Below are 21,225 nucleotides of genomic sequence, written 5' to 3'. Positions count from 1 at the left end.
GGGGGGGGGGGGGGGGGGAGGTCCCTCAGTCCGCCTGCACCCTCTCCAATCCAGGACCCCTCGGGGGATGCCCTGCGGGATCAGGCCTAAACCGGCAGACATCCCTCTCACAATCCAGGACTGCTGGTTCCTAACTGCTCGCCTGCCTGCCTGCCTCTAACCACCTCTGCCTGTTGACCTGATCACCCCTAACCATCTCTGCCTGCTGGCCTGATAACCCCCTAAATGCTCTCCTGTCAGCCTAATTGCCCCTAACTGCCCTCCCCTGCCAGCCTGATCGCCCCTAAATGCCCTCCCCTGCTGGCCTGATCACCCCTAACTGCCCTCCCCTGCCGGCCTGATCGCCCCCTAACTACTCCCCTGCCGGCCTGATTGCCCCCTAACTGCTCCCCTGCCGGCCTGATCACTCCTAACCGCCTCTGCCTGCCAGCCTGATTGCTCCCTAACTACTCCCCTGACGGCTTGATTGCCCCCTAACTGCTCCCCTGCCGGCCTGATCACTCCTAACCACCTCTGCCTGCTGGCCTGATCACCCCCTAACTGCTCCCCCTGCCGGCCTGATTGCCCCTTAACTGCTCCCCCCACCGGCCTGATCGCCCTTAACCACCTCTGCCTTGGCCCCTGCCACTGTGGCTTTGTCTGGAAGGCTCCTGCACACCCCCCACTGGGGATGTGCCCGCAACCAAGGGACATGCCCTTGACTGGAATCGAACCCGGGACCCTTCAGTCCGCAGGCCGACGCTCTATCCACTGAGCCAAACCGGTCAAGGCGGATTGCTGAATCTTATGGTCATTCTAATTTTAAGTTCTCGAGGAACCTCCATACTGCTTTTTCTGCAGTGGCTGTACCAGTTTACATTCCCAACAACTGTGCACAAGGTTTCCCTTTTCTCCACATCCTTGTTATTTCTTATCTTTTTCATAATAGCCATGCTAACAGTTGTGAGGTGATATATTTTAATATATGTTTAAATTAATATTTTAATTTTTTATTTAAATTCAAAGGTATAAACTGTTTCCCCATTAACAGTCATTGTTAGTATTTGGAACTACTAACACTGCAGAGAAGATCCTCAAATACCCAATTTTGTGTGTTTGGTGGATAATCTTCTGGGAGGAGGTCTAATAAATGTATATCCTGTGTCCATGAGTAGCTGATGACACAAGACACCTCCTCTGTTATTGTACCAGAAGGTTTGATGTTTACTTTCCAAGTGCCATTTTATAGTTATCCTTGCTGTGACTTACTGTATCCAATTTATCAAAGAAACTTTTTGGAAACTAAGATGTAGTCTCTGTGCTATTTGCTATTTTTATATGCTTGATTACAGAGGCAGAAACTTCTCTCACATTTGGTATGATTTCCCATGGTGTGACATTTCTCCAGGCCAAAGAGCTGACGTGGTAGTCCTTTTTATTATTAGTTTCTATACTGATACTTTAAAATGAGTAGTAATTAAATATTTTAATAGGCTTAAAATTTGGTTATTAATCTATATATACCTGGACTAAATGACACACTTAAGTGACTCAGATGACAGCTACGTAACTCAACTTTTTAACTGGCTTTTCTCCACCCCAGCCCAAGCATAATAAAAACTGAACTTTCCCTTCTTCCAAGAACTGGAGAATGGAGCCATCACTCATGTGAAAAGCAGTTTTTAGACACCAGAGCCATCTTTCCACCCAAGAATTAGTGAGGCAAATCCACTCACCAGCATGGCAAGGACCAGGAGAGGCTGGGACTCACTGAGCTGCTACTGCTGGAGGCGAGAAGTGGGGACACCACCCTTCTCAAGCTGTAAACTGCATGCCAGGCTAAGTCCCACAGAAATGCCACATCCAGATCAAACTAATCCCGAGTTTTCAGTCACCAGTTAGTGGTCTTAAGAATCTCTCAGGATGTCCTGAAAGAATGCACTCTGACAGGGTGAGCACTCAGGGAGGCCATGCCTCGCCCCCAGGTTCCTGTGGAGCGCGGGTTACTTAGCACGCTGTCTGCAATCCATCAGCAAGAATGAATGATGGTGCTGAGCCTGACCTAAGTGACCATTAGCTCAATCCCCCAGACTCAATCCCCCAGACGGTGTGGACCATCTGTCTCCCCCTGGTTCAGCACTCCCTCTCCTATCTAACTATAATGCTCAAAAGCATTTTTCAATTCCTCTTGGCAGGCAGTGAAGCCTGTGATACAAAGCATTTTAAAGTGGCCTGCTATTCATGCTGCAAAACTAACATGTGTAACACTTTCCTAGGCACCTACCATGTGCCAGGTACTGTGAAGGGACAAAGGATATAGTGACACATAAACCACAACACCCACCTTCAGGTAACCTTAGGTTAGGAGGGTTCCTCAGGTGCAAACAGGCCATGGTCAGTGCTGCGTTAGCAGTAAATAAAAATGCAGATTCAGGGAGAGGAATGCTTTCTGGAGAAAATGAAAGCATCAGTGATGAAGAATAAAAGTAGGGAAACAGAGAAGAGGGTCCCAGCTAGACAGAACAGCCTGTGTAGGCTCAGGGGGAAGAAAGTGCAGATGACGTTCGAGGTGATGAAATTAGTTCAGATTGGCTAAAACAAATCAATATTCTACAAGGAGAAGAGAAGATACATTCCAGAACTGGTGAGCAGTCTAACCTGACCTCCGACACCGGGCACCTGAGAAATGCTGCTGCTGTGATCTTGGGGATGCCAGCCTGGTGGCTCTTCCTTTTTAACTTATGACTCACTTGGTGATTCTGACATTAGTTGTGGATCCTCTTCGCCAGAAAAGTGTCCCTGAATGCAATCATGTTTACAACTTGGGCGAGTTCAGCGTCACCGGCAGAGCATCTCAAGACCCCTGGTTCAAACCTAGTTCAAACTCATGCAGGCTCAGAGGAAGCTGAGGCCCACACTGACTTACAGAAGCTGAGGTGAAACCTGCGTCTCCCAGTTCCCGGCACTGCTCTGTCCCTTACATCACTGCCCGCTGCTCTGGGAAGCATGTGTACAGAGGGTCCGCATACACTGGGAAGTACTCACGCTCAGGTATCTCTGACCTTCTCTACTCCACACGGCTCAGTCACTCCAGGACCTAGACTGAAAACTTCCTGGGCCTGGGTCGTTCGACTAATCAGTATATATTCCATCAGGTGGAGCAAGGCAAGATGGCAAAGACGCACGGCAAAGGCGAGGGTGGGTGAACACCTGTTTCTTTCTCTCAAGCAGCGCAAACAGAACATGCTCACCTGTTCCCTGCCACATCCAGGACGTGAAGCTCTGTGGCCTGTGACACCTCAGCAGGGATCCGGGTCAGTCTGTTGTCCCGCATGCAGAACACAGTGAGGCTGCAGCACCCACCGATCTGCAACAGGAAAGAAAACACAACTTGTTTCCAGATTGATTTTTTGGGGGGTGGGAAATGGTGGTGGGCCTGTTTATCAAATGGCATGAAAAGGATGCATAAAGTTATACCACATGATTTGAAGTCTCTAATGACCAACTATGCTTAATTTAAATCATACAAAATAGAATAGTCCAATGTGTTCATAAAAATCTCTGCATAACACTAGACACACATGTTCTAAATTAAAACAAGAAAATAAACAATATAGTCTAAAAATTTCATTCTGGAAAGGAGTCATTTTCTATTGCTATCTAATACAACCACATCTTTTAAATACATTCACCAAGCACACAGGTCCAGACAAGTATTTTGTGGTCATATGGAAATACCAGGATTCTAGGTTTCAAAAGTTAGGCCAATCCCTCTCTCTCTCTCTCTCTCTCTCTCTCTCTCACACACACACACACCCCTTTGAAGATCTGTCCATCCCATTAACTTCAGTGCTCTCAGCTTTTCAGTTTATTTAAAACAGTAGGAGGTCATCCGATAGATGAAGCCGTACATTAATTTCCACCATACAACTTTTAATAGCTTCCATTCACAACTTAGTTTGGTAACTTCATTTTCCTTTGACCAATGGAATTCAATAATATTTTTAGCCAATAGTGAATTTGGTAAATACACACATTAATCTCCTCAGCTACGACCTGCTGATAAAAGCATAAGCCAATATCTACATCCACACCAAATTTGATTATCACTTCCTTTTTTTTAAAAGCAAGCAATTCAAAGACAATTGAGCTTCATATAATTGGTCTTCAATGAAGAACATAAACACGAAAGAATTCAGTGATGCTCCCAAACAAATTGGCTGTGGTCTCTACTGTCAGGAAAGCTGCACCACGGGGGTGAGAAAATAACTGGATCCCAGGCGCACCCTCGGCAGGACTCCCTGTGCTCCCAATGCCTCCTGTGCTCCTCCTCACCCAGAGCAGGGCTCGGAGTGGCTCACGAAGGGACCCACTGATGGCGCTCTGACACGGGAAAGCACTCCAGAGCCTCCGGCCTCCTGTGCTCCTCCTCACCCAGAGCAGGGCTCGGAAAGGCTCACGAAGGGACCCACTGACACGGGAAAGCACTCCAGAGCCTCCACTTGAGGGGGGGCCGAGACTTGACTGGATCTCCAAGGATGTCTGATGTAGCTTCTGACCTTTTCTATTTATGGGTTTAGTATATGTACACATCTTAAACAGCAGGATGCCCACTTACGAAATTACCACATAACTACCTTCATGCACAATCTTATTATTACATCTTCCTTTTGGAGTTAATGTAAAGATTTTGAAATAATATCTTTAACCACAATTTTTAAGTATATGGATGTAAAAGAAAAACAAACATAAGAAAACATGGACTAACATTTGTCTCTGATCACCTGGAGAACGCCCAGGTATGCAGAAGGCTTCGCAGCATTCACATCTCCCATCCCAGCAAAACAGGTCCACTTACTGTCCTCTAAGATATACCTTATATTTTTGGTTCAACTACTTCTTATGGAAGGGTCCTTCCTTTTGTCTTTCAAAACATTAGCAATCATCCAAAATCAGGCTTACCATCCTCCACTCTTTCTGGGACCCGCTGGTCTACACTGACACACTGCTCTCTGCATTTTTTTTCATAATTCGGGTCTATACCAACCTTCTGACAGGTCCTTTACTGAGCTACTGTTTAATCTGCACATTTACATATAATCAGGGTGCTTGGCCAGTATAGTACCCATTCCATCTTCTCACCTGTGAAGACTATCTACCTACGAACATTTCTCGTAGGAATGTTTATACACTTATATTTATTAATTTACCTACTAGGGAAAGGCTGCTACTTAAAGTTATTATCTGCAGCTATGTGTAGCAATTTTTTCTAGCAAGAACCACTGTGTTCTCTCTTATAATTTATGAATATAGAGCCCCAGTGTCGTGTCCTACAGGGATCTTTTGTGGGGCCAAGCACTCCACTCCTCCTTGACGAAGGCAATCATCAGTTTCACTTGGGTGCCCAGGAACATCATGGAAGGAAAGAAATCAAAACCCTGAATCTTTTGAGGATCGACATGAGTAGATTCTTCCTGATAAAGTCAGATGATCCCAACAAAAATCTACTCATGGGAAGGAATACTCAAGGTTCTCATGGAGGGGACCCCCACACACACCCCTTTATGTAGAGGGGTATCTGCACTAGAGTCTGGGCTCAGTGGGGGGACTGCAGCCATAAGGCGGCCTTGCAGGTCAGCACGTGGCTGAGGCTGGACACCCCTCTGGCCTGCATGCTCCTCCAGGGAAGCAGAGCAGCTATCAGTTATTCTCCTACATGGCCCTCCTGATGGGACAAGAAGCACCTGGCGGGGATGTAGAGACAAGACCACATTGTGATTTGGGGCACTTTGTCATGAAGCTGTCCACTGGCCCAGCCACCTGTAGAATATCTGTTTTGGGGCCCTGCTACTATATCTATGAACATTTTCAATTTGTATCATGTACATATACATTATTCATATCAATCAAAAGTTAATTAATTGATTAAACTGATCAGAGAGGGTCTAAAAGTTGTAGGAGCAATAGAAGTTCTGGACAAGTGAACATTCTTTAAGTGTGTGGGGAGGAGTAATGTGAGCCCCCGAGGCCTGTGTGAGATGTCTACTGTTTACAGTCTCCTTTTTTTTCTTTTTCCTTTCCCTCTCTAATCTCACACCCATTAGAGATGTCAAAGGGTGGAAAGCAATTGCATTCAAGAGCCTCCTAGGCACTCTGGGTTGTCAGGGCAGGCGACCTCCAGACCTCCATTGTCTATGGTGTTTGGAAAACAATGCCAACAAAGGGCGAGTGTTGCTGATGAATGCTGGGATGCCTTCATCACTTGCCAAGGCACAGGCTGTCCCAGGCAAACATCCATGCAAACAGAGCCCTCTTTCCAAATCAGCCAGGAAGGGATGGAGCAAACTTCTGGCTTTTAGGAAAGATTATTAGGCAGCCTGAACCGTAAATCAAAAGACAATGCTTTATAGATGGCAGAGGAGTGCGGTGCGTTGGAGGGAGTTCGTGCTTTGAGATCACACAGACCTGGGTGAGAATTCAGGCTCGATCATGTTTTGTGAGGTTGACTGTATTACTTTAACCAAAAGTAACAATAAGGATTAAACTAAATGAAACCATGAATATAATTTAGCACCTATCATAGAGCCTGTCTACTGCTACTGCTGCCAAGTAAATGTAGTAGCTATTGTTTTTCAAAGAAGGGAAACTCCAATGAGAAGAGAAACATCCAAATGAGAAGTGCAGTCACCATGGAGTGCCTACTACGCTGGGCCTGCTCTGATGCTGGCGAGGTCTTCCCCGGACGCACCTGAACTTCTTAAAATTCTGTCTCCTTACAATGTCTCACAATGATATTTTATGTCAATAAAAGTGAAGAGGTGACTTGAGTTCAGTAGTACATTATTCATATCATTCAGATGTGCTTCTGCTTTCTCTTTGGGGTTCAAGAAGCACAGTTTACAGGTTTCTTAAAGTGACCATCTGGATAAAATGTCCCTATCACTTAGAAATCTGGGAAGCAGAGTCACTGTTTAAGTAACTTATCACCAGTCATGTAGGAAGCTGATATTTTTAAACCTCCCTTAAACCAAATAGCACCTTTCCAGAAGACAAGGGGTTGCACTTGGATCTTCTGAGGATCACAAACTATAACTGAGAATCCTTGTTTAGCTGTTTTGTGTCTCAAGTCAAGGTGATACTGTCCTTACCTGTTTGTCACTAATCTAATCCATCTTAAGGAGATGGGACCTGCAGGCTATTAAGCAAACCTTTGCTCAGGTCAACTTTCACTAAGTTTTAATTGCCTCCGGGTTACATTACCCTAGAGAAGATAATCAGATGGATTCAACGATTCAAAAAGAAAGCCTACCTTTGTCTGCCTATATCCCACTTTTGAATCCCTGTATTAAGTATAAAGGTGCTTTCATTTCTTTTAGTAGCTTCCTTTTGATATTATTTGTAGCAGAACTGAACCCACATTTCACTGGCAAAAAGGAAAATGTACAATAAGCAAAATACAATTTGAAGAGAAATATTATGATGTGTCATTTCAGAAACCAAAGACTATTTTTTTGCCCCACTATCATCTATGGCATATTATTCAAATGTCCACTATTTCATAAATGTTTTGGAAACCACTTGGCTTCGGGGCTCTGAATTATTGGGCCTCTGACATCAAAATATCCACTAAGATCTATGGCATTCTTCTTTCCTAGTGATAAGAAAGTAATTTATGTTGACTGAAAAATAAAAACCTTATACACGCACACACACACAAGAACAAGGAGAAAATAACTGAAGTCACATCCGACTACAAAGGGATAATCAGTATTTAACAATTTGAGGGACAATCTTTCAGTATTATTGCCATGCATTTGATTCTGCACATACACTTCAACAAAATTAGGACCAACACTAGGACCTTCAGCACCTGTTTCCATAGGACATCAAGAAAGTTTGCCCATCTCATCACATTTCTAAAACAACAAAATTAGGACCAACACTAGGACCTTCAGCACCTTTGTTTCCATATGACATCAAGAAAGTTTGCCCATGTCATCACACTTCTAAAAAGATTTTTACTGACCACATAATTATCTCCTTCTACAGATGTATCTCAGATGACGTAACAAATCACTCTGATTAGACACTGCCAGTTAGCGCTACCATTTCTTGCTGTGTGATCTTGGGCAAATTACTTAACCCCTGTGTCTTAGTTTCACAACTTGTTACATAGGGATAACGATTTACCTACACCTCACAGAACTATTGTGAAAATTAGGTAAGAAAAGCATGAAAGCTAACAGTGCCTGGCACATGTTAGCTGCCTCTCTACATGGTTGGCCTGGTGCCTGGCACATGTTAGCTGCCCCTATATGTACTGTGAGAAATATTCTTGTGCACACTCTTGGTGTATATCCGTAATTTTTTTCTCAGGATAAAAGTCCTAGAAGTGGAACTGCAGAATCCAAGGGTATGTACACTTTTAAAGTTTTTAATAATAATATCACATCCCCCACCAGAGAAGCCATAATAATTTATACTTTCATAATAATATGCACTTTCCTATACCCTTGCCAAAATGTGGTATCATTATTATCATTTTTTTTTTAATCTTGAAAATCTGATAGGTCAAAACGCTTCCACTAACATTTCTGTGGATACTAATGGAGCTAAATTTTTTTTATATTTATAGCCATTTCTATTTTTTCTTCTATGAATCGCTTACTGATTCTTGTGAAGGGGAGAATTCCTTGCTTTCGTTTTTGTCCACTTTCCATAGTGGAAACATCTTTTTCTCAATGTTATGAAAGATTTTCTAACAAAGTAAGGCGAGACCTTATTCATCTGTAATGTTGTAAATGTCCCACTGCCTCCAGGCTGTCTGTAACTTCTTAAAGATCAGAAATCTAATTTTTACATAGGCAAATCCATCAACTGTTTCTTTCATGATTTATTTCCTCTTTAAGTTTAGGAATGCTTTCTTTATTTTAGAATCCAATAGTCAACTATATTTTATTCTAGTATTTTTCAGGTTTGATAGTATCTTTTATCAATAAATCATTTAGAATATGATGGGAACATTCTAAATTATTCACTGAAGTAATTTTAAATTGTAATAATAAGAATACCTGACCACCACAGACATTTCTGAATATCACAATAACATTTATGGGTAATTAATGTCGACAGATCACCTGATAAAGAAAGGCTCTGTCCAACAATCTGAAAATCCTACCTGTCTCAGGTAGGACAGGTGTGACAAGATCACCTGATAAAGAAAGGCTCTGTCCAACAATCTGCAAATCCTGTCTCAGGTAGGACAGGTGTGATGGACTATTTTTTTGCCCCACTATCATCTATGGCATATTATTCAAATGTCCACTATTTCATAAATGTTTTGGAAACCACTTGGCTTCGGGGCTCTGAATTATTGGGCCTCTGACATCAAAATATCCACTAAGATCTATGGCATTCTTCTTTCCTAGTGATAAGAAAGTAATTTATGTTGACTGAAAAATAAAAACCTTATACACACACACACACACACAAGAACAAGGAGAAAATAACTGAAGTCACATCCGACTACAAAGGGATAATCAGTATTTAACAATTTGAGGGACAATCTTTCAGTATTATTGCCATGCATTTGATTCTGCACATACACTTCAACAAAATTAGGACCAACACTAGGACCTTCAGCACCTTTGTTTCCATATGACATCAAGAAAGTTTGCCCATGTCATCACACTTCTAAAAAGATTTTTACTGACCACATAATTATCTCCTTCTACAGATGTATCTCAGATGACGTAACAAATCACTCTGATTAGACACTGCCAGTTAGCGCTACCATTTCTTGCTGTGTGATCTTGGGCAAATTACTTAACCCCTGTGTCTTAGTTTCACAACTTGTTACATAGGGATAACGATTTACCTACACCTCACAGAACTATTGTGAAAATTAGGTAAGAAAAGCATGAAAGCTAACAGTGCCTGGCACATGTTAGCTGCCTCTCTACATGGTTGGCCTGGGTGCCTGGCACATGTTAGCTGCCCCTATATGTACTGTGAGAAATATTCTTGTGCACACTCTTGGTGTATATCCGTAATTTTTTTCTCAGGATAAAAGTCCTAGAAGTGGAACTGCAGAATCCAAGGGTATGTACACTTTTAAAGTTTTTAATAATAATATCACATCCCCCACCAGAGAAGCCATAATAATTTATACTTTCATAATAATATGCACTTTCCTATACCCTTGCCAAAATGTGGTATCATTATTATCATTTTTTTTTTAATCTTGAAAATCTGATAGGTCAAAACGCTTCCACTAACATTTCTGTGGATACTAATGGAGCTAAATTTTTTTTTATATTTATAGCCATTTCTATTTTTTCTTCTATGAATCGCTTACTGATTCTTGTGAAGGGGAGAATTCCTTGCTTTCGTTTTTGTCCACTTTCCATAGTGGAAACATCTTTTTCTCAATGTTATGAAAGATTTTCTAACAAAGTAAGGCGAGACCTTATTCATCTGTAATGTTGTAAATGTCCCACTGCCTCCAGGCTGTCTGTAACTTCTTAAAGATCAGAAATCTAATTTTTACATAGGCAAATCCATCAACTGTTTCTTTCATGATTTATTTCCTCTTTAAGTTTAGGAATGCTTTCTTTATTTTAGAATCCAATAGTCAACTATATTTTATTCTAGTATTTTTCAGGTTTGATAGTATCTTTTATCAATAAATCATTTAGAATATGATGGGAACATTCTAAATTATTCACTGAAGTAATTTTAAATTGTAATAATAAGAATACCTGACCACCACAGACATTTCTGAATATCACAATAACATTTATGGGTAATTAATGTCGACAGATCACCTGATAAAGAAAGGCTCTGTCCAACAATCTGCAAATCCTGTCTCAGGTAGGACAGGTGTGATGCATTTAGGGTCATGACTATTTTGACCTAATGCAGACAAAAGACTGGGGTCTAAACTTGGGAATATGCTCAATCTCTTCCAGCCAGAAACTTTATGGACCAGACTATTTAAAGTGAAGATTTGTTTGGAGAATATTATGAAGTTGCTGGCTGTCCTTATCATACCCATGATCACACATACACCAACTCCCTGTCAGATAACACAGCCTTAGTTCCTCCCTCTACCAAAAATATGAGAGTTTTAGGGAACCTCCTATTCCCAGAAGCATACATACTTAAGCAACAGGATGAGAAAAGATACAAATAAGTTGCTTGAAAAATCAGAAGCATGCCACATGTAGCAAATCAAGCAAATCTAGCCTTTCCATTAGAGATGGAAAAGTGCCAATAAACCAGGATTTAGTGAAGACAGATGAGCTGCCAGGTTATGCCTCTGAGAGTTTGTGAAGAACTTAAAATGTAATTCACAGAAAAGCATTCTCTTATGAGAAAATAATCTGAACAAATCTGATGTAACAAATAAAGTTCCAGGCCATGCAGTCATTAAAAAAAAATGAATTTAGAGGAAAATGTCCAATATTTTACAGTAAAGTACACACAGAGCAGTCAGCTGATTTGAATCTTCATGCATTTACAAAGCAAATGGAAGGTAGAGATGCAACTGTGGTCTGAACCATACTTACAGGATAGCAAGTTTACCTGACTTTTCTAAATTTCCAAGCAGCTAACAATTAAGAAAACAAGAGACATTCATTGATTTGCAAATGTTTACTACGAATAACACCACAAAACACAAACAAACTATTATTGTGACCCACACAGTACAAACATTTTCCCCTCAAGCATTTGGAAAAAACGCAAATAAATGCTGCTATAGACTAAGAAGCTGTGCTATAAAACTGACAATATACAATATTATCACATTGAAAAAAAGACAAAAACTAGGAAGAACTATACAGCACAGCAGGCCAATGGCAATTAATACAACTAAGGCTTTTGGGCATATAAAATGAATTAGTCAGCATTTCTGTTTAGATATGTCATGCGTGCAACTTAATTGTTCAAGAGAAAGTAATAAAGATTTGAAATAAAATAATCCAACCAGGCAAGTGCAGGATTTGATCAAATGGTATCAAGTTTGGAGACAGAGCAAGTGCACACATGTGGTCACTGTGGCATAAGCCTCCCCCCCACCTCCCACACACACACGCACACACAGGGTCACAGGGCCTAGCACACAGCGCACAGACTCATGGCATGATGGTGCAGCCCAGACCAACATGACGCAGTTCGAGGTCAGGAGGCCCTTGGTGGCTTGGCTGCTCAGCCCCAATGGTCAGAGGCCAGCACTCAGCCATTTCTGCGGGCTACCCCGCTGTGACCTGCAGCAGAATTGGAGACACATGCTCAGTGCACCTCTGACTCTGGGGCTGAGTGTGTGGGCAGGAGTGAAGGTGTGCTGCAAAGATCCAGTTCTTGATACATTCTCTGCTGCATCCGGCAGCTGAGGGATAGGCACAGACCTCATTCCTGCATCAAATTCTCGTTGCCAGAAAACCAATGATAATTTCTCAGAAAGTAGATAAAACGTGATAGCTAACTAAAATGCTTTGAAGCTAGAAATACTTTCACTTTTCAAATCATGAAAAGCTGCCTCTAGTAAATGCATGCAGACACACAGCATGCACTAGGCATAACTCTCTAAAAGAAACAAAGAGTACAGGTTTCATTCTCTTAAAGTGAACAGAGAACTGAGGCTAACATAATGCTGAGTCCTATAAAAATAAAATTCTAAAGCTCTTGTCTAGAATGTGTTCCTTTGAGAGAAAATCAAAAGAAAGGGAGAGGGAAGTGGGAGGTGGGGTGAAACTGGGGATTAACATTATACTGAAAAGTGCTCTCTTTGGCATTCACATTGAAATATTCCTAAAATATAATAATTTTCTAAAATGCCCAAACTAAAGATAACCTGACCTTTCTTTATCTAATTAAGATCCTGCCACACCTCAAGGTCACATAGATGAAAAGGTTGGGCTGAGTCAGTATCAGCTGAGGGGCCGTTACTCTCGGCCAGTGAAGAGCCGTGAGCTGTGAGCTGGCTGTGGGAGACACATCTTTGCAGCCCAGTTCTAGACCCCCAGCTATGTGAGCCCTAGCAAGGAAAGCTGCTTGCTGGCCTGTTTCCTCCTCTGTGAAATGAGGAAACCCCATGACCTTCAGAGCGGAGTGAGGACTCAGAGTTAACACATGAAAGCTCCTAGTCCAGCGGGGGGCTTGAGGAAGAAAGTCATAAATCTTTCTACCTCTCGGTGCCTGTGTTTGCATCTGATCTGTCGTCACCCACGTGCATGTTCTATCCCACAGGAGTACGATTAATGTGCAGAATGATGCTCAGCTCTGTATTCTGGTTTATCACTTAGAGACTGGAACCACATGTTTTGATTGGCAGAATCTCTTAGTTGTGCCCCAATTAGGCTGAGATGGAGACTTCAGAGAGCCGGGGACAGTTTTATTTGGATGCCAGTGTTCAGACTGAGGATGTGTCAGAATATGGTCACATTTACAATGAATGTCCTCGTGCTTCCGTTCAGGGACGCTGGCAATCTAACCCAGGGAGCAGACTGGGACACGGAGGGCAGGGCACCGAGATGAGGAAAGGAGGGAAGAAAAATCAGGCCAAGTTCAGGCACCCTGAGACGTACACCAGGAAAATAAGAGCTCCTCAAGTTCTGGCTGGTTAGATGGCAGCTCAGAAATTATTCCAAGGATGTTGAAAACTGTCAAAACAGAGAAATACAAAGGAAACTGCACCTGGCCGGTGACCGCATCACACAATCCCACACCTTGCTATGTGAGGCCCTGCCGAAGGGAAAGGGATTCACCAACATTGATGAAGAGAAAAACGGTGGCTTAAGCTTAGTCTTAGACTCTATTGTTAATTTAAAAAGTCAAGCTCCAACACTGCCCATCTCCAATCACATTCTCCTACTTCCTAGTAGAATAAGCCTCCTTGTTTGTTATGCTATGGGCTTCCTTCTCGTTCTGAGCATTTTCACCTCCCCGGCAGAACGTCACAGCCTCTAAGTCTGCACACCACTCTCCACAACGGGCAGCAACCGTCCACTTTCTCCTGCTTGGAGCACCGACAAGAAAAAGTCCTGAAAACCCAGCTGTCGCTTCCCATTTGCCTTCCTCTGCGTGGGTGGCTTGGCATGAGCCCTGTCCAAGGGTCATCTCTGCCCAGGAACAACGTGGCAGCAAGACCCATTTTTATCATTCCAATGGCTTATGGGGCAGTTTAACTTCACATTAAATTCAATCAAACCCGAAGTCATCCCCTTCCTCTGCCAAACCCCCAAATCACCATGGTGTCACTGTTCACTGTCGGCCAAGGCCGCAGCCTCGGTCTCTCTCTTCCACCCACTCTCTTCAGTGTCACTGACAATCACTCTTTGATAGAATTCCTCCAACCACGTCTATACTCACGGACGAGAGTTCACGCATTTAAAAAGCACCACATAAGTCTTTTTAAAGTATTTGACATTTTTGATCCCTTCTGTGTTATTATAATTTCTTTGTAATTATTATTTTATTATTTTTTTTTAGCACATACCTCTTTTGGTAAAGACACTAATTTATTTCTGTCTGCATTCAAGTTGCTCAGCTTCTTAAGTTTTCCAATGCTCTTAGGTAAGGTCTGTTAAAATAACATTTTTATTATTAACTTAACACATATTTTAACATGGCACAGTAAAACAGAGCTTTTCAAAGACTTGTAATCTCATCAAGGGACAGAAGTAAGCATTCTTCCTAAGTATCAGATCTTTGTGAATTTCACTTGGGGGTGTGGACTTAGATATTTTGCATTTTGGTTGGGAAGATAAAAACACCTAATAAAGAGGTAATGAAGGCTTTTCAACTCAAATGAGAGTTTAATTATCTTCAAGATTCACCCCTACCCTGTGCGCACCTTCAAGAACCACACTGATGTGATCGCGTGGCTGTCTAAGAAGCCACAGTGCTGGGGCAGGTGACCCGAGTGCTGAGCAGAGGTGCCGTGACCCCAGGGAAGAGAGAAGGTGTAAGGGCTACTGTGTGGAGCACTGAATCCTACAGGTGGGGGTCTTCAACACTCCCAAGGAATCCGAGGGTAAATGTTATTTTTATTTATTTATGTTTAATGTTATTTTTTAAAATTATTATGGCCTGGTTGGTGTGGCTCAGGGGTCAAGTGTCAACCTAGGAACCAGGAAGTCACAGTTTGATTCCCAGTCGGGGCACATGCCCGGGTTGCAGGCTCGATCTCCAGTGGGGGGCATGCAGGAGGCAGCCAATCAATGATTCTCTCCCATCATTGATGTTTCTATCTCTCTCTCCCTCTCCATTCCTCTCTGAGTTTAATAAAAATACATATTTAAAAAAAACTGTTATGATTACTATTTTTAAGCCTAAAACCACAAACCAGGGCAGGAAGGTTTGGTCACTCCCCCTACGCCTGCCTGAGGAGTCGGCTTGCACTGCCTGAGGAGATGCAGCCCCTCTCCTGCTGATTCCGTCTTTGGTCAACTCTTGCTGTCCTTTGTTGCTCTTTTCACCAAAAGACCATTACTTACTCTTTTATGAAGGAGGAGGAGGAGGAGGAGAAGGAGGAGAAGAAGAAGAATATTTTTAAGCCTAAAACCACAAACCAGGGCAGGAAGGTTTGGTCACTCCCCCTACGCCTGCCTGAGGAGTCGGCTTGCACTGCCTGAGGAGATGCAGCCCCTCTCCTGCTGATTCCATCTTTGGTCAACTCTTGCTGTCCTTTGTTGCTCTTTTCACCAAAAGACCATTACTTACTCTTTTATGAAGGAGGAGGAGAAGGAGGAGGAGGAGGAGGAGAAGGAGGAGGAGAAGAAGAAGAAAGAGAATGAAAAACAGAGTTAAAAATAAAGTGACAAAATGAAGACAGCAAATAGGGAAATGTAGGAAAGTAAACTGAAGAAAACAATAGCGGCTAAAAGAGTATTAAAAAAGGAGAAAAGGGAGATGAAGTGATAGATGGAGGACTGATGAAAACAAAGGCAGCAGCAGGAAATGAGAAGGCAACTGAGATTTGCTGTCACCCTGCTGACCTGCCCCCGCAGGTGGTGCATGCCAAGGCCTGTGCCCAGGTAGGAAGGGAAGCCTGGTCCAAGTGCGGGACTCCTGCAGTCACCGCCACCCTCTATTTCTAGGATGGGGTGAGCTCACATCAAAGCCCAGCAGATACCACTCTCTGGCCCACCCCAAAAAGCATTCCTCCCCCAGTCCCACGAGGCTTTCCTGGCCAGCCACCATTTCCTGCCCATCTCTCCCACTCTTCCCTTTTGCTACAGAATCCAGAGAAAACAGTGTTTCCTCTGAGGCCCTTGGCCCCCACGGCAGCGGCACATCCACCAACAGTGCTGATCCCTGCCCCTCACTGGTGTGCGTGCGGTCCCTGTACTGGGAGCACCACAGTGGCACACACATCTGACAGGGGGGTGGAAACACCACTTTCCTCACTTACGCAGATTAAAAACCAGTCATCTTCGTATCATGTATTTGCTTCTTCGCAAGTCCCTTTTTTGTGTGTAACATAAGAAAATTTCCATTTAGTGCACCCAAGTTACAAATAAGTAGAATCCACCCTGATAAGTTTTATAAATATCCATTTGAATGCGTAAACCACACTCACCAGCAGTCGGTTTTCTGTGAGAACCAATTCAGTGAGGCTCTCACAGTCCCCAATTGTTTCAGGCAACTGTGTTAGTCTGTTCTGATCCACCTTCAAGATCGACAGCTTCTTTAGTTTTCCTGAAAAATTATTAAACTCATTAGTAACAATTGTTTTCCTAATCATCATTTGGTATTTCCTATCTGCTGTTCTTTCTTGTTATAGTTATTCATTTTTTCCTCACCCAGCTTTTCACATTATGAAATTACATCATTCTCATTCAGATCACTAAAGGTTGGGAGTTAAAACAATTTGCTCAGAACATCAAAAAGTCAGCAATTAGAAGCCAATCATTTTAAAAGTCACTACCTAAAAGTATCATACCAAAGCCAGAAAATTTAAAGAAAATTAAACAGCTGGCTCTTAATGGATCTTTTAAAACAGGAGACAGGCTTTTATCTTACTCCAAGAATCCTCCTACTAACAAAGAACACTAAAGTGCAGCTTATTCCATCACTTATGACTGAGCATGACTTAGTGAAGATCCCTATATTGTAGTATTTCTATACATGCAGAATGAGATGGTCACCTTTGACAAGTGCCATGAAAGACCGAGTCCACCATGGAAAAGAAGAATCTGTTTACTGCAGCCTCCTTGAGTTCCCACTGAGTGAAGAAAATCCCAAGTCATTCAGATTCTCATTCTCAACTACAACTCAGAGGACTCTGCCCACGGAGCAGATGTCCTCTGCTATCTACTAAGAGTGGCTGGCATGATTAACCTTCCCCGGGAAAACCAGAAAGCAGCCTCTATCTTAGGAGAGACATCAAGCTGGAGAAAGGGAAATTCGAAAAGATTAGCTTGCCTTGGGTGGCCTTACAGGGCAACGCAGAACTAACCTCCTTGAGCTCTTTATTTAGCACCACCAGCCATAATTACCGCTGTCCCAGAGGGTTCTAGGCAACTGTGAACCCTGTCCTGTCAGGAGGCAGGCACACTGGCGTTCTCCACAGGGCATACTGTATTCCACACTTGACACATCTAGCCCCAACAGAGGAGTGTCCCCAACAGTCAGACTGACGAGTGGTCTTGCAGCCTACCCTGGAATACTTCCAGCGACAGGGTGCTCACTTCTTCACTACGCAGCCCAGACTACCTTGTACAAATATCTCTCCTAAAGCCTTTCTTATCAAGTTGAGATTCATGGTCCTTGACTTTTCCCATTTGAACTGGAAGATATAATACATCTCCCCCTCCTCCATGAGAGCCTTTCAAATGCTTGAAACTAGCCACCTCGCGCCCCTATTTCTTCCTATTACAGGCACTAAAACACCGCCAGCTCCTACAACTGCTTTCAGTTGCCATATATGATTCTCCGTGAACATTTCTACCTTGAGTCAAAATCCCCAAAAGGCAATGTCTATATGGTGGCTGAGCTGCTGTCACCTTCATCCTGACCAAACCCCAGGAAGGAAGCAGTCCTCTGCCATACAGCTTCTCCTACTGAAAGTTTCAGAAAACTCCCTTTGATGTTTTGAATAAAAGTGTAATGAAGGTCAAAGACAGAAATCCTATGACAGCTATATGGTTAAATGTAGCTTCTTACAATTGCTTTGCTGTGGTGGGGCTGCTAGTCCACATCTGTGTATACCTTCTCTGTTTGCATTTATTTTCTCAAGCTTAAATGAATTCCTTTATGCTAAAGGAAATGTCTGGACTAATTTTTTAAAAAGAAACAGCACAGAATGGTTAATGTAAAGGATTATTCTCAATGTCTCAGAAAAGGCTCAACTCCAGTGCACCGTGCCAGCTTGAGCAGCCCTTCCCCAGGTTATGCAATAAGGTCAAAGTTACTTTCTCCTCAACTATTGAGAATGCTCAATTAGAAATTTCTTAATGAAGGCTCATATGCCTGAAACACAGTCAGTAGGCTAATCCCTACTGAAGTCATTGAGACAAGGTGTGGATGAAGTAGATATGAGTCAACAATTTTAAGAAATAAAACCTATAATTGCTACCAAACCAAGGTGAAGGAAATACTTTCCTATAGAGAAACTTAAATTGTATTATTTTTGCATTCCTTCTTAAAAAACAAACAAGGAAACTAAAGGAACCACATCCCCAGCTCCTGACTGTGGTGACTGAAGGACCAGAGTCCTCCAAACGCCCGAAGAGCCAGCGCCTTTAGGAGTTAGCTATTCCCAATACGTACCAATGCCATCCGGAATCGTTTCCAGTAAGTTCTGGGAAATGACTAAATCTGTTAATGAAGTCAGGCCACTGATTTCTTCAGGAAGTCTTTCCAACCTGTTTTCAGAGACATCTAAGCACAGCAGGTTCTTCAGATTTCCTATTTCCTACATCAGTGACACAGAAAAAGAAACCCATGCTTAAACCTGCCATAGCACAGAGAAATGTCTTACAGTGATATTTTGCAACCAAAACCCAGAGTAGTCCTAAGGATGTTTCTTCAGCATCTATCTAGATGTGAAGGCTGGAGTAAGTTTCCAGACCCTCTTCCAATGAAAACGGGAAGCTGCATGAATCAGTCACAGAGCTGGGAGCGATGCCAAGTCCTCCAACTTCAGGCAGGCAAGGAATCAGTCACTTAACAGATGAAGAGATTGGCACAGAGAGAGAACAAACAACTTTAAGGTCACAGGACCAGGGGGAAATAAGAGGCTGGAAACCAGTTCTCCAAGTTTGGAATCAATCAAGGGAACCCTGAGATTTTTCTCTGTTAAGAAACCATCTACTTTTTGTCTCCCATGACAGGTAGTACTTGTTACAACAAATATCAATGCAGCTGCTTCCCAGAAAAACTGGAGCATACAGACCCACTGACATATTTAACATCAAGGGAAGAAAGAACTCGCATATTGCTTTTAAGAAAAACAGTCTACCCAGGAGTGGGACAAGTACCTGGATGAGTCTAACAGTCTATTCAAGAGTTACCCTCCCTTCCCTTCCATTCACAAAAGTCCACGTTTTCTCTTATAACTGCTTCCACTTTTCCATTCCACTGCCACTCAATTAAGTGCCCACTCTCATTACCCTCTGCCCTGGACTGTTAGCTCTGCCTCTTGGTCTTTCTCTACCCAAGTTTGTTCTATAATCTGGCTTCCGTATTTCCCTCCTGGAAACATAGCTCTAGTCACATTATCAGACCACCCATCTACTCAAAAAAAAGTCTAGTGGATTCCCAATGTCTTCAGAAGTACAAATTCCTCAATCTGTATTTAATTTGGTCTAATCTATTCTTTCCAGTTTATCTCCTACCAATATGCATCCTATGACCCGCCCCTGCATTTCCTGTCATGGGAAAGCAGACTACATGTCTATTAATTTCACACGCGATCCCTGCAGTTGTTCTGCTTTTTCATTAATTCCTTTTAACGATGTCATTGTATCCTTTTCTTTCTATCATCGATGGAGACAAAAGTAATTCTGATTATTTGAAACTGTCTGGTGTGTTTAGCATTGATTTAACAGAAGTTTATACAAGAAAAGCAACTGAGATGTTTAAATAACCATTTAAAACACAATCACTGGTATTTTAATTTCTTGGTGTTTAGGATGTGGCACTTTGCATATAATCATTTATGCACATTTGCACACACATATACTCTTCCCCCCTCATGTCTAATAGCTGGTATTTTATTACTTCCCTGACAACTTCCTGGTATTTCCCCTCTCCATCCTTTGACTCCTAAAATAACTAGAATTCTCTCAATCAGGATTTCTCATATTTTTCGAGAGAAATCTAAGTATAAAACCCCACAACACCAATTGCTGATCAGTCCTACCCTTTGCCCAAATGCAGCCAAGACCTCAGAGATAGACTCAAATTAGTTCCTACTGCCACTAGCTCTAAGTGATGTCATGGAAAATCCGGGGCTACTGCTACATCAGGTACATTTTCACTCTGGACCTTCTTTCTAGTGTCAAGACTCCCTGGGCGACATGGCATTCCCCACCTGAAGTGCACAGCCCACCACACTGGTGCTCACTGCTGGGCAGAGACAGATGAGAGGTACTGTCAAATACAAGCACCTGCCCATCATGAAATAAACCCTGACTTTAAGACTGGCTGGACTATGCACCAGAGGATGAAATTCAGTAATAGTTGGAGGGGAAAAAATAAGAGGAAAATGCCCATTTGTGAAATAAAGAATTTTAATATTGCTTTCACACCACTTACAGGGCAAAATGTGGTCAAAATTATGCCCAAGGCACATCATAAAGAGTGGCAGAAATGCATACCATCAGAATCAGGGGTCCCAGTAATTTACATATTTGCTGGGCTAGATGTAAGCCATGTGGGTAGCAAGGATTAATACTTCACACACTAAAGGATATAGTTTCTATCTTTAGAAATAGTGGGTTGGGGCTCTCAGTTTTTCTCTGGCAATACAGCATAATGAATGCTCAATATATTTCTCCAAATGTGCTCTTTCAACCAAAGTTTTTGGTTTTTAAGATCCCTTTTACAGCACTGCCAGCATGGCTCAGTGCTTGAGTGTCGACCTATGAACCAGGAGGTCACGGTTCGATTCTCGGTCAGGGCACATGCACGGGTTGTGGGCTTGATCTCCAAATAGGGGGTGTGCAGGAGGCAGCTGATCAATGACTTCTCTCATCATTGATGTTTCTATCTCTCTCTCCCTCTCCGTTCCTCTCT

The 21,225-nt window shown here is 42.6% G+C and overlaps 1 protein-coding gene across 5 annotated transcripts in view; it reads right to left on the bottom strand.

Moving 5' to 3' along the window:
• LRRC1 (leucine rich repeat containing 1) overlaps positions 1 to 21,225 on the bottom strand; it is a 92,912-nt gene that overhangs the window by 10,514 nt on the left and 61,173 nt on the right. For 4 of the 5 annotated variants that reach the window (XM_005863322.2, XM_014537281.1, XM_014537285.1 and 1 more), the window contains 4 exons: positions 18,757 to 18,901; positions 16,565 to 16,683; positions 14,480 to 14,563; positions 3,231 to 3,346 (listed from right to left, as the gene is read on the bottom strand). In XM_005863322.2, coding sequence (XP_005863384.2) covers positions 3,231 to 3,346; positions 14,480 to 14,563; positions 16,565 to 16,683; positions 18,757 to 18,901 — 464 coding nt within the window. The remainder of the gene's footprint in view (positions 1 to 3,230; positions 3,347 to 14,479; positions 14,564 to 16,564; positions 16,684 to 18,756; positions 18,902 to 21,225) is intronic. The other variant, XM_014537283.1, reaches the window with a different exon arrangement.

Source organism: Myotis brandtii, unplaced genomic scaffold, assembly GCF_000412655.1.
Source record: "Myotis brandtii unplaced genomic scaffold, ASM41265v1 scaffold176, whole genome shotgun sequence".
NCBI classification, from domain to species: Eukaryota; Metazoa; Chordata; class Mammalia; order Chiroptera; family Vespertilionidae; genus Myotis; species Myotis brandtii.
The sequence above is the reverse complement of the archived record's forward strand: the minus strand, read 5'-3'. Positions and strand labels throughout refer to the sequence as shown.